The sequence below is a fragment of the Hydractinia symbiolongicarpus genome, chromosome 11, assembly GCF_029227915.1.
Source record: "Hydractinia symbiolongicarpus strain clone_291-10 chromosome 11, HSymV2.1, whole genome shotgun sequence".
Classification (NCBI taxonomy): Eukaryota; Metazoa; Cnidaria; class Hydrozoa; order Anthoathecata; family Hydractiniidae; genus Hydractinia; species Hydractinia symbiolongicarpus.
The window spans coordinates 7,737,521-7,751,911 of NC_079885.1; the positions used below are offsets into that span (position 1 = coordinate 7,737,521).

General features: G+C 37.5%; 1 protein-coding gene across 1 annotated transcript; it reads left to right on the plus strand.

Annotated features, from left to right (window-relative positions):
* Positions 1 to 8,082: 8,082 nt before the first annotated feature.
* On the plus strand, positions 8,083 to 9,321 carry LOC130613398 (tigger transposable element-derived protein 4-like). The gene is made up of 4 exons (XM_057434749.1): positions 8,083 to 8,453; positions 8,582 to 8,851; positions 8,971 to 9,132; positions 9,204 to 9,321. The coding sequence occupies exons 1-4, from the start codon at positions 8,083 to 8,085 to the stop codon at positions 9,319 to 9,321; spliced, it is 921 nt and encodes a 306-aa protein (XP_057290732.1).
* Positions 9,322 to 14,391: the final 5,070 nt, after the last annotated feature.

Consider the following 14,391-nt stretch of genomic DNA (forward strand, 5'->3'; position numbering starts at 1 on the left):
GGCGAGTGAGCGAACTCATGAACAACGGTAAACTGTATCTAAAACACACATCAGGAGTAATTTCAAACCGCTAGGAAAAAGAGGTCCCTCCCTCTTTTGATATAATGTACTCTCGTTTTAGTGCGAATTCACACACATTGTGGAGTTATCTAGATCAGATGGCTTGACACTAATCACTGCCCTAACATCACATTTTAACCATGTATAACACCCTGATCTCTTATGTAAGAGAATAGGAGTAACTACATCGCAATGCAGATAAAACTAGTCTTTTAAGACGGAAAGTTTAATTAAAAAAAGGAGGTTTCTCTCCAAAGAATAAGAAGCTGCTGGAGAACTTCTGCATTCTCCCCTTTACAGGGATAATCGGAAAGTTAATGGATTTCGACTGTACTGAAACAAACACCTATGAATGTGGAAACACGAGGATTGGTGAAATTCACTCATGCTTGGGATCTGGTGCGGGCCCTTGAGTAAGCATCCCCTGCCTCCTGCGAGACACCAGCCACATTCATTGACACCGTCCGCCAAAACCAATAACTTTTGTTAAACTTTGGAAAAAGAAAAGTCGACAGCTGCAAATCGTACCAGCCGCCAGTGTGCCTGAATGATTAATAGTGGCGGTTAATTTATAATGGTTTGTGAGTGGTATATCCTTCGCAGGATGGGAATAAACTTTTGGGGTTTGGTAACCTTGGGCGAGGCAAGAAACTGGATACAGTTCAACCTCTTCAGTTCGATGATAAGTATATCTCCACCCTGCGCGAAGACAGTTTCCTGTGTACTGTCTTGAAGGGAAGAGCACTGCGGGCACATCCATCTGTCATTTTCAGACATATATTCTGATTGCAAAAAAGCTTTAAAGGAGCCTGTTATGTTGTTTGAGACAGGGAGTGGCAGAATAGACATACTTTCCTCCCTACTAGAAGACAAGAGGCATAAATTACAAGATATTGTTGTAGGTACTTTGTTGGTAATCATGTTGTTAGCGATAACTGATCGCCCCGTCAACTCGTTCAATATATGAGGTAGAATCTCAGGAACATCCTGCTGTGTGGTAATAATGAATTGGTTAGTTTCGGACATCTTACGTTGTAACGCTCGGAGAAAGGCGGAATGTGCTACAACTGAGGTGGATTTAGACAACGGTGGATTTAGACAACAAAGACATAGTCAGCATCTGTAACTCCTGCACTTTGTGACCAAAGTGCAGGAGTTACAGATAATGCTTGCAGGATAGAATTAGCATAGCATGTGGAATACATTATTAATTAGGCCAGCATGAGTTGGTTTTGCTGAAGTGCTGTTGGTAGGCGGTTCAGGGTCCGGGTGCAAGTGACATTTATCCACAGTTGGCCTTATTTGTTGATGCTGTTGTCGTAGCTACGGGCTTGTAACCTTTGGCAATAGAGGGATAGGCATGGATGTTGAGCCTGACGCAAGATTACAGCTGCCTTGGTTCCACGTAATTGAGTTCCTGGCTAGCCAAATGCAGAAGGATGCTTTCATACAAGTGTCGCCTAATTTCCGGACGGCGTGGAAAGCGTTTTTGTTTGGGAAACCCAATCCTTTTAAACAAATTGCAACCGACCGAGAGTAATATCCAGGTGCACCCACTTCAAGTGCGAACAGATTTACTTGCCATCCATTATGCCCGATGATATTTATCAAAGGGATGTACTTAGAGAGCTTTTTCGAGTGTCAGGTTTCCATGTTTTCACCACAAGGGCAAGTAAGTTCAATTAAAATAACGCGTTTGCTGTTGTTGGAATACAGGACAAGATCTGGTGTAAACGATGTTATTGCATTATGCCGCGGAAAAGTTCACCATTTAAATCTGAAAGAAATAACCAGTCAGTGGCAACATGCAAAAGGCCTACCGGTTTTGATTTTTTGCTAGATGGGTGACGACTACATGCTTTAACAAACTTTATATAATTTAGGTGCTTTACAGAAGAGGAAATAGCTTTGGAAAATGTGGTGATCAACTGCGAAAGTTCGCGCAAGACAGAGTCGTGACGAAACGTAAATCTACCCTGTGTTAACCCTATTCGGTCCGGGGTTTTTCGAACATACTATGACCGGGGGGGCGGATTCCGCCCCCCCTCAATAACTTTTCATAGGGTTGTTCAAATTGAATCAAACTTGGCACACTTATAGTACGTCATAAAAGGAACAAAATGGCGCCAAAAAAATTTTGCTTGCGTCAGCACATTTTCTGTGACGTCATCAAAAGCTTAAAAATTGTTAAAAATGCCACTATCTGCTTAAAATATAATTACTTTTGTTCTAGAGCGAATTTTTACATTCTGTTTGAAGTTTCTGAAAGCTAAATAAAAGTTATTTAACATATCTTCCGGTTTTTATATGGATCTGATAAAAAATTGCCAAAAATTGCCCGAAAATCCGTTTCTTTCCGATTTTCGGGTAGAGTCCGACAAAATCGGGAAATCGGATTAGTCACGTGTTCAAATTAATCAAAATGATTCTTCTTAATGAAACAAAGTTGTGTTGCAAGTTTCAAGTTCTAAGGATAATCCTAACAGGAGTTATTATATTTTCTCCATTATAAGGATTTCATAGAGATTCTTAGGGGTAGTTTCGAGTAATGGCCAATATCAAAGCCTCTGAAAGGTATGGGACCTAAAAAATTTGCATGCAGGTGTCTAATAGATAAATGTTGAAACTCAGTAAGTATCATAGCCATATAACAAAGCAATCAGGAGTTATTAAAAAAAAACCGTCAGGGGGGGGCGGAATCCGCCCCCCCCCCCCGGACCGAATAGGGTTAAAGCCGTTTTGCAGGCCGCAAAATGTGAGCTAAATGCAGACTTGTTTTCAACAGAAACAGAAGGATTCGGTACAAATATGCCAACGCCCTTAATTACTCGGAGAAGGAAGAACTTCGTAGGTGTAGCTCAAACAGAACAACAACAGGTTTGGTGGCATAGCAAGCAAAGACTTCCAGGAGAGGCAAGAATGAAAATTACAAAGTGCACGCACAATGATAAACTCGACCAGTTAAGTCTTAAAATTTAAATTCTAGAGGTTTTGCTCCTCTAAAGAATATGCTCATATAAAGGAACACAATTCTTCCTTTCTCCAAGGAGGTAATTGCCACAAAAATTAAACAAAGAAACAGACAGAGAGGGTAGGACAGGACTTCTGTAAAGGGTACAAGGTTTTCGACTCATATTCCTGAACCAAGGTACCCAAAATGTCTATCTGATATAGCTTTCCCATCTGGTCCAACTTCCTTGCACTTGTAGTTGCAAAGCACTGCTAATATCCTTTTCACCATCAATTTTCTTTTGCGGTCGCTGATACTACTTTTCTGTAAGAATGAGACTGTCTAAGAGAAGTTCCCTTAGGTTTAGGACAGAGACCTATACCGCCATGGAGTACTGGTATGCTATTTAACCAATACGTCTGATCAATTAAATTTTTTTATGAGATAACAAAACAGCAACCTGTAGTGATTCGACTAGTCTAATGACTCTTATTTTAAGTGGTAGAGGTTAAACCCTCTAAAGACCTCTATGCAAAGCAAGATCTCCCTTTTACAAGGGTGGTACAACCAAGTTAATTGAAAAAGCAACCCTCTGGACAATACAAATATTGCAACAACAAAACAAAAAACATACATTGACATAAAACGTATATATATACAAATAAATAAAAACTATAAAAAGGTGGCTAACAACTACCTATGCGCCAGGACTTGTGAACCTGGCTGTAGCTTTACACATGTTACGGGATCCCAACACTCAGCCTTACACAGGTGATTGATATTTAGGACCAGCCTTGGTCTGGACCAGCCTGAGGTTACTGGGGTGATACGCGTGGGCGTAAAACCACGAAGACATGAAAGAGAAATTTCACACCCCCTTGCAGAGCTTCTTACAAGAATAACTATGGGTACAGCATGATCATTAACCCTGTAGACCAAGAGAGCAAAGTTGGCCTCCCTACTGGACTGGGGTAAAAAATGGGGTCGTCGCACCCGAGTGAAAACTCTAGGTTCACGGTAGACTGCTTGTGACAGAAACAGCCGGGGTAATACAAAACTGCTAGGGAAAGATAACCCTCCCCTTTTATGTGAATGTAAATCAGACAATTTTTAAATTTTGACAAAAAACAACACATACACAGAAGAGTTATTTAAAGGTACTGTCCAGTAAAAATATAATAATAAAAAAGTAGCCTGAACTGAATTCAACTTACCTTATTTGTTGCGAAAATATAAGTAATTATCTTTCTAAAGTTTTACAACTCGCACAACATTTCCAATATGTTTACAAATTTTTCATAGTGCACGTTTTGGAAAGCATGTTTATACTGAAGCGATTCTACATGAAAGGGAGGCTAAAATAATATTTTTGTTGTGACGTAAGCGTTGGGTTCCCGGCGAATCAAAACATTGTAAATAGAAAATGATTGTTTTACTCTGAAAATTATTGCCAGATTAAATTTAATTTTTGTAATATTTTACCCCCTTTTAAAAAAAATGTAGCAATTTATGAATACATAATTTCAAAGCATGCGACTCACTTTCAGAGATAGAACTTTATGTCCCTGTCCACACAAACAGAATGTCTGTCTACAAAAATTAAAGTAGATTATTTTAAAGCAGCTTTATTTTTTGTGCCGGAACTGAGACCAGACACGGATAATATCAGCCTTACAGAATTGGAATTGTATAAATCTGTGCCATGCGTTTGTCTCTGTCTTTGATAACGATACAATTTTAAAATGTCTTGGTGTGTTGTCGTCAACTGTTCAAGTAAAAGTAAGAAGAAAAAAAAGAAAAAGAAAAACGAGGAAAGTGCAAATGTTACTGAAACCGAGAAAAAAACCTTTTTTTCACTTCCAACTGATTCTAAAATGAGGTCAATTTGGCTAAGAAATATAAATCGTACAGCTTTACCTTCCATCGTGAAGGTCTGTTCGGACCATTTTGAAGAAAGTTGTTTTGACCCTTCGTGGGATATTCAAAATTCTTGTTCTCCGTATAAGAACCGGACTCAGAGGAGAAAACTTTTACCTACTGCCATTCCAACTATTTTTCCATATAAGGATAAGCCAAAAGAGCGGGAAACATCAACTCGTAGAAGGAAAATAAAAGAACATGAAGAGGTATGAACAACTTTTATTAGATCTGGTAATAGTTTGAAAAACGTTTTAAATTTCAGCAGTGAGCATTGAAGTTGTAGCCTTATTGTAGGTAATGGTAAGTAAAAATTTGATGGTGGTCTCGTTCGAAACATACTATTTCCATTTTTCTGTCATTAGATTGTAGGGCAAGCTATAGCCTCCTTAGATGCACCCGTTATTTTTCACCCGGTGGTATGTTCGTCGTCGTCTTTCGATGAACCTGAGCCATCATCATATTCGATCGGGTGCCAGGCTGTAGTAACCACGCGCAATTCATCTACCCAATATAAAGATTATTTACAGAGAAATATATCTACGCAGACATCCGTTGGAGTGGCCAATGCCCAAACGCAGACAACATCGTGCGATGGTGAAATGAAAAAATCAGATGCCACATGTCAATTCGAATTTCTTGACGAATCTGGTAATCATTTTTTGTAACATACCAAACTATCCGCTGTTGTTGTCATATGGTACACAATTTCACATTAATTTATGTTTTAGAGCTGGACTCATCGTCAGAAGAGGAAGAATAATGAAGGTTCGTACCGTACCGTGTAATTAGTTGCGGCGCATCGTACATATTGAATTACACCAATACTTGACATTTAGATATGTTATTTATGCTTGGCTTGTCCAATATATATAAAAGGCAAAATGAGGAGTCCGAAGTCGATATGGAGTACGACACAGACGATGAATGCCAAATGGTTGGTGAAGGCGATGATGTTTTAGATGGAGATGAGGATACAGATGATAAAAGTGACAAAAACGATTCTTGGTTATTGAAATCTTTAAGAAGGTAATTAAAACCTAATAGGGGACTGGTCGGTCTACCATTTAGTCAAATGAAAAATATACAATGCTATTTACTTTTTAAGGTGCGAAAGAGACGATCCAGATTTCGTGAACGATTACAAAATAGACGACGATACAGATACTGATAGCGTTTCAGAAGAAGGTTGTAGTAAGGAGACAGAACCTATTTATCGTCAGTCTACATTTATAGTGTTCAAATCGAGCCTTATGGAGTTGTTAAAGTTTTGTAACAAGTGTGGTGCTGCACTTAATCAAGCACTGACAGAAGAGCACCAAAATATGGGAAGTCAATTGTCAAATCGTTTTCGGTGTGTCAAAGGTACAACTTCTTACCATTGTTGTACCCAGGTTTAATTTTAGAAAAAACTCGCATTTTATTTGAATAAAGGCACGTGAACTGTAATGTTTGCACATTCTTCATGTAGGATGCGAATATGTTTGGTCATCACAACCAAAATGGAAAGGAACCAAAGGTGTTGGCAACCTTCTTTTAACAGCTGCAATTGAATTGTCGGGTTCATCTTTTCACAAAGTTCGTAGATTTGCAAATTTACTCAACTTGAAGTTTATCGGAAAATCGACATATTACGAACACCGTGGGAACTATATTTTTCCAGAAATAAATCGGGCATGGCTTAAAAATCAAGAGGAGCAGGTCGCGGAAATGTTGTAGAGTGGGAAGTCGTTGGAACTAGCTGTAGATGGGCAATGTGATTCACCAGGACATAACGCTACATACAGTACAGTTTCTGCGATGGACACACTCACCAACAAAATATTGAACTTTAAAATTGTCCATGTAAAGGTAATTTTCTTATTTGTAGTTATGTTTTGTCAATGATATATCCACTGTGTTTTTATAAATGTTTGGAACATTTGCAAGGTTTGTATAAATATTTAGGAAGTTTCCAGTTCCCAGGCGATGGAAAAGAAGGGCTTCATAGATTGTATCGACGAAATCCAAGAAGCAAAACATCTCCCAATCAGGGTCATTTCCACCGATAGGTACGTACAGCATTATTGTTCGCAGTTTATAAAGTATGTAACGCAAATTATATAGTCCAGATTGTTTCTTTGAAGGCATGTATCCATAAAGAAATTATTGAGAACTGATGAAAAATACAAGACAATAATACACCAATTTGACCCCTGGCATATTGGGAAAGGCTGTTTGAAGAAGCTGATGAAGGCTTCGAAGACCAAAAGTAATGGATGGTTGATATCTTTCACTACATTCTTTCATTGTTACTTGCAACACAACCACATACATGCTCGCTTTTTACATTTAGATATGAAGATACTTGCTAGGTGGGCTCCAGCGGTTGTCAACCACCTTTATTGGTCGATAGCGACATGCGGAGGCAATGGAAAAGAGTTGGCCGAGCGGTTTACTTCAATCGTTCACCACTCTGTCAACAGGCATGTTTTTCCACATAATCAGTTTTATAGAAAGTGTGACTATCCACCTCTATCTAATGAAGCTTTAAGCAGGAAGGAGTGGTTAGACATGGGTTCGGCAGCACACGCCAAGTTAATGAAAGTAGTAACGCAACCAGTATTGGTGAAAGATTTGGAGAAGATGACTGAACATGTCAACACAACTTTGCTTGAAGTATTTCACTCGTTAAAAATACGGTATTTGCCTAAATCCACTTTTTTCAAAATGGAAAAAATGATTGCTGGTACGCAGTTAGCGATTCTAGACCACAACAACAACGTCAACCGTGAACAGGTAAAGTTAAGTTTTTATAGGATAAGAGTAAAAACATAAATTTATTTATTCATCCATATAAATATATACAGTTGAACTCATGTAATTCGAACTCCTATAATTCGAAAACTCACTTAATTCGAACAGATTCTGTGGTCCCCTCAGAATTTACCTTGAAAACCTTACAAGAAAACTCCTATAATTCGAACCAATGTAATTAGAAAAATCATGTAAATCGAACAGATTTTCCGGTCCCATCAAGAAATTTTAATCATGTAATTCGAATTTTTTGAGTTTTTGAAGCTTACCAACTCGATAATTTGCAATCGAATGTTTTTTTTTTACATTCGATTGGAGCTCGTCCACTGCTTTTGGCTTCCATTTCTTATCAAGACAAGATGGGGAAAAGAAAGCATAAAGAACTCACTTTAAAAACAAAATATGAAGCTCTCCGTGACTTGGAGGATGGTATGTCCAATAAAGACGCATCCATCAAGTACTCCGTTCCAAGCAGCACCTTGTCAACATGGAAGAACAATAAAGAGAAGATATTCCTTGCTTTCAAAAACTCACTAAAACGCCAGAGAGTTAAGACTGACAAGTACGAAAAATTGAATCAATCGTTGTTGACTTGGTTTACCTCAATGCGTGGTAACAACATCCCAATTAATGGACCAATTTTAATCGAGAAAGCTCGTGAATTTGCCACAGCATTCAACTATGAAGATTTTTCAGCATCGAACGGATGGTTGAGAGGCTGGAGGGAGAGGTAATACTTACTTGTCTATTATGTTCTAACAGGGTTTATTCTAATATGAATGCTTTCATTCAATGCACATAAGGATAAAAACTTCCGTAAGTTCGATATTTGCAACATGATCTTTTTTTACTATTCAGATATGGAATCACATTCAAAGAATTATCTGGGGAGTCCGCAAAAGTAACAAGTAAGATGACAGCACCTTGGGAAGAAACTACCCTACCAACTATATTGGCCAGATATGAATTAAAAGACATCTTCAATGCCGATGAATTCGGCCTATTCTACCAAGCGCTACCATCAAAGTCTTATCACTTCAAAGGAAAACGCTGTTCCGGCGGAAAGCACAGCAAAGTGCGCCTAACAGGAATGGCTGCATCCAATGCTTTGGGCGAAAGGCTTCCAATGTTTGTGATTGGAAAGTCCGCGAAACCCAGATGTTTCAAAAACGTGAGAAATCTACCCTGTCGGTATCGCTTGCAAAAAAATCCTGGCTGGATGGAGTATTATTTGAAGAATGGGTTAGAGAATTAGATCGTAAATTCGAGCCACAAGGAAGGAAGATTGTTTTAACAGTCGACAACTGTCCCGCACACCCAAACTTCACAGAGTTAAAGGCTGTAAATCTACAATTCCTGCCACCTAACACCACTTCTTGTACCCAACCTATGGATCAAGGAGTTATCAGGTAAAATTTCTTCAAAGTTACTCATTATTCTGTTGTTTGGAAATATTTATTTCCCATTCATTGTTTTGAAGCCATTCCAGTGTTGTCAAAGAAAAAAGTTTGTTTGGTAACACTAGAATGTCTTCCAATTACTCTCTACCAAAACAAAACCAAATCAAAAATTTTTTTTGGCATACTAAACTTAAGTAAAATGGCAATAACTAATATTGCAGAAGTTGTTGAAGTTTGTAGGAAGAAGATTTCTTTGAGTTATGAAATTCCATTGTCCGTAGTAAGGCAATTCAAATGCGAGTCAATGGTTAAAGGGTATCACGCCTATATGAATGAATGGACACCAGTTATTGGTGAATCTTTACAAACGCGTCCTGAACCTGAGAACGAAAGAGATAAATATGCAGTTGCTGTGACAAAAGACAAAAGTTGGTCATTTAAAAAAAGGAAAAACTGGTCGATATGCAAAAACAATCTTTTACTTTTTACGATCTAAATCAACTAATGCTGCTAATATTTCTGTCACTGGAAAAAGAGTCAACCTAGGAGATGGAGAAGGCTTACAAATACCATGCACGATTACATTTGAAGGAGAAGAAAAATACTTAGACATTCTTAAGAGAGAGTTGAATTCATGCCCCTTGTGAATGTAATTATATTTTCTTAGAAGGAAAGAAATGTAATGATTCGAAGAAAAAACAATTGTTTCCAATTTATCGAATTATAATCCCCAGAGCTATCTCAAAAAATGGATCTTAATTCATTCTAATAGACTTTCATTTTTTTTTGTTCAGGTCTTTGAAGGCAAAATACCGATCACTGGTAATTCGAAGGATCTTGATAGCGTTAGACAAGAAGGCTGAACTACCGAAAACATCAATTCTTGAAGCCATGATAATGCTCAAGACGGCTTGGGATAATGTGTAGAGTGAAACAATCGTAAATTGCTTTCGAAAATCAGGAATCTCGGAGGTTGCAAGGAATGGTGCTATGGATGAGAATGACGATCCTTTCAAAGATACGGAAAGTGACAAGAGCGATTCAGACGACGAAAATGATGAAACGAATGTTGTAGAAGATTTGAATCAAGACCTAGACCGATTACGAAAGATTAGACCTGACATTGCACCTGACGATCTGGATGTCGAATCGTTCATTGATATAGATTTCAATGTTGTTACTAATGAATCACGCCCATTGTCTGTCAAAGAAATCGTGGATATGTATAAAAATCCAGAAGTATAAGTCATCGATGACGGCTCTTCAGACGACGAAAGTGCAGAGTGTCCTGATGATGAACCAATTCCACCCCCATCGCAAAATGAGATTGACGACGCAATCGAGACTCTCAAAAATATGACCCTTTTCGAATCATCGAACGTCATCCCATTGATTCAGAAGATCTCCGAAGAGATTTCCAAGAAACGAGAGCAGAAAATGAAACAATCAACAATCAAAGACTTTTTCGAAAAATTATGAATTTAGTATTTCATTGTTCTAACTCGAAAATACAAAAAATAGTTCGAAAGTAAACCTGGGAAAGACTTTTTTCATCGAATTAGGTCAAAAATATGAAAACTCATCTAGTTCGAAACTCATGTAATTCGAACAAAATTCTCGGTCCCTTGAGAATTCGAATTACATGAGTTCAACTGTATTTAGAAATACAGTATTGACGAGGAAGGTGCAAAGATACCGCTATTCAAAATCGCGTACTCTAAGCCAAATCGAAGATACGGAGCAAAAATTATAAAAGAAGATAAAAGTTATGACTACTTAACTTACATCATACGCAGAGTCTTAAAACGGTCTCTATGCATGCGGAAAGCTACAAAGAAAAGTCGTTTAAAACGAAAATGTTCATTAAAGATTGCTCCAGAAAACCGACCAGCGAAAGAACAAATTATAGAAAATGCATTGAAATACAAACGCATTAAATAAATTGTGGTTTATGTACTTTTATATTTCCTAGATAATTATAAACCTCGTTCCCAGTACCCCTATTCTATCCCTCTCAATTAGCAAACAAAAATAAATTGGTTCCAGGTTATTCATAATCACACTTTGTATATATATATATATATTTTAACCAACTGTAAATATTTTGAAAAATGTGCAAACTCGTTTGCACTACAGCTTTCTGTTTATTTTTTAATATAAAAAAGTACTGAGTGCGAGGTTGTTTTTAATTTACAATCAAGTATTCTCGTCGTCAACTTCATTTGTCCAAACAAATCAATTTCAGGTATTTCTTCACCTTCTTTGAAGCCAGTATACACCCTATTCGGTTAAGGTCAAGGTAAGGTCAAATTATATAGGTACCCTGTAGCTGGAATTATTTTATAGTGTCCACCTCGTTACAGCACAAACACTCAACAGCTGAAGACATCCTCTCGCACTTTTCACATAAGCACCATTCACTGACATCTATATGTGTGCGAGAAGCAGCGGGTGATTCTGGTGCGTCCGCTTTATCGTCATTATAAGAGGGAATTTGTTGTTTGTTATTGGGTCGTTCTGGCTCAAACTGAAATCCAATTACGTTTACACTTGTTTGTGAACATAATTGATAAACGTAAAAAAATTCTGTTGGGAATAACATTAACTTTTTTTTCTTCATTTCTCTTTCTGCAACCCAAAGAATACGTCATTGCATAAATTGCGCATATTAATGTTTTTACCCAGTCCTTTTCCGCGTTCGAAGTTCAGTAAAGATGGCGATTGAGAATGGCATAGTCAAGTAAACAAATTCAGTTTAAACTTATGAAAGACAATTTTGGTTGTATTTAAATGCTTTTTTCTTTACTTTTGTACCGAGATGTAAGTAATATCAAGTTTTAATTTTTTACCGGACAGTACCTTTAAATCGGATGGTGCAACTCTAACAACTGCTTTATCGTCACATCTTAACCATAAGCCACAGCTGCGATCTTTAATGAATGCCCAATAGCGACCTGCTCATAGGGTGCCCGAATGATTAATAGTGGCAGCTAACAAATATTTGTTGTTAAATGATATGCCATCCGTTGGCTGAGAGCGAACTCTAAAAATATCGTCATTTGAAGCAAGGCAGGTAACAAATTTGTTATAATTCAGGGTTCCTCCATCAAGAAACGTAAACCTCTTCAGTTGGATAATTAGAATGTCTCCACACTGGGTGAAAACCGTTTCGCTTGTACTGTATTGATAAGAAGAGCACTGCGGGCAAAGCCACCTGTCATTTCTAGACAAACTTTTGGGCTGCAAAAAACAATTAATTGAATCTGTAATGCTGTTTGAGATAGGGAGTGGCAAAATAGGCATAGTTTCCTCCCTGATAGTTGATAAGAAGCATGCATTACATGACGTCATAGTGATTATAATGTTGGTGATGATATTATTTGCGATAACCAAAGGGCCTGTAATTCACCCAAGACATGAAGCAGTGTTTCTGGCACGTCCTGCTGGGTATTAATGTTGAATTGGGTTATATTACAATAGACATAATGGTTATAGAAATTGCTATCTTGGTCCTAATGGATCACCTCATAATGGCACAAATAAAAGAAATGCCAACCCAGATAAAAATGAACGAAGACAATACTCAGAAAGAAACAACAACTTTTGCGATTATTATAAAAAGACGTACACAGTTATACTGTCATAAATTGAAAGAAGATATGGATCAAGCACATCAAGCAGCTGAAAGAGCAGTTAACACTCCTTTGATCACGCTAAAAATCCAAATAAATCAAAACCCATATAAAATTCACCCTTTCAACTGGTCAAATATTTATAGCATTGGTAAACACTGGAGCAACAACTACTACAATTCCATATTCGGAAGCAGAAAGAATGAGTTTAAAAATCTATAAACCATCACTAAAGCTTGCCCAATATCCAAAATTTAAATTTAAAAATCGAAATTCAGAAATCAAAATTCCGAAAATAAAAATGACAGGTGGTACAATTGACAGGTGGTACAATTCTTGCATACCACTATTCGTACCATATTTATGATGCAAAAGCTTTAGGTTTCCTGCATTTTTCAGCTGACCCCTGGAACTTTTGCATATTTAGGGGTGGCCTAAACTGTGCATTTAAAAGGGCCTAGACCTTGCATTAGTCCCCTATTTTGGTGTGTCCTGGTACTATGTAATCCCTCCAGTGGGAGGGGATGAGCAAGTAGCACGATTGATTTACACACAATAGAAAAAATAGATCCATCATTTATGTTTTACATTGGCCGTGACAGGCATCGCACAGAAAGAACACTGCGGAGAAGTCAAGTAGCCGTATAAAGAGTGGCAATGATTTACAAGGTATACTTTATTCACACAATTGTAGACCCATAGGGTTTAAAATAACTATAATAAATTTATTTTTGTTTATTATACCCTGATGTTACATCGGTGTATATAACAGAAGAGTTCGGTTCCTCAGAATTTCTAAATCTGGATGGGACGTTTGATTGCCTTCAGTTGCCTTCTGGCACTTATTACCAAGTGAAAGGAAAACCACTTCAAGGCATGACTCAGGTTGGAAACAATGTTGCAAACATCTTCGTACACGATGTCAATGGGTAGAGGCGGCTGCAGTTTAAAAGTTCTTCTGGCCAATTATTAGAGAACAAAAAAAATCGGTAAGTTGATATTATTCCACACTAAACATTGTAATTTTGCACATTCATAAATTATAAATACTCATGACAGTTAATCAGAAACGAATTTCATTCTTAACAATAACAGAAGCAGAAACAAACGTCGACGCAATCACGGAGATAACGTTAGTGTTACTGCAAGAAGGTGGTTTGCGATATGAGGACTCCACAGCCACAAGAGGTGTGTGTGTATATCTGAAATTTCGGTTATGTTTTTCCTCTTCGCTTCCTTTTAAGCTTAGAAGAACAAGCACACATGCCATTAATTTTGGTGATTAGTTTTAATGCCCCTAACTTCTTTAGATGTAAAGAAATAAAGATTTCACTAAACAGTTAAATAAAAATTTGTTTTAATCATTTTCCAAATAGGTAACTAATTCTCCACGTTAAAAAATATCCATCCCTTCCAAAATATTTAACTTTAATTTATTTTTAGAAGAAATAAAGGAAAAACTTCTAACCTCACCAGAATCGGCCAATCTGGCGAAATATTAACTTGTGAGGACCAGGATACACCAGAGGCAACTCAACGATCATTATCATCTGTAAGGATCTGTGAGAAGGCGAAACAAAGCTTCGAGTGCTTGATATGTCTTGGTTGAGTCGAGTTAAAGAGGGTTGAGTTATTG

What these genes read in the sequence shown, in the direction of transcription:
- LOC130613398 (XM_057434749.1), top strand. Translation starts at nt 8,083, where the DNA reads ATGGGGAAAAGAAAGCATAAAGAACTCACTTTAAAAACAAAATATGAA. An exon ending in TTGAGAGGCTGGAGGGAGAG is followed by an intron (nt 8,454 to 8,581) that starts GTAATACTTACT and finishes TTTACTATTCAG; the next exon opens with ATATGGAATCACATTCAAAG. An exon ending in ATGGATCAAGGAGTTATCAG is followed by an intron (nt 9,133 to 9,203) that starts GTAAAATTTCTT and finishes ATTGTTTTGAAG; the next exon opens with CCATTCCAGTGTTGTCAAAG.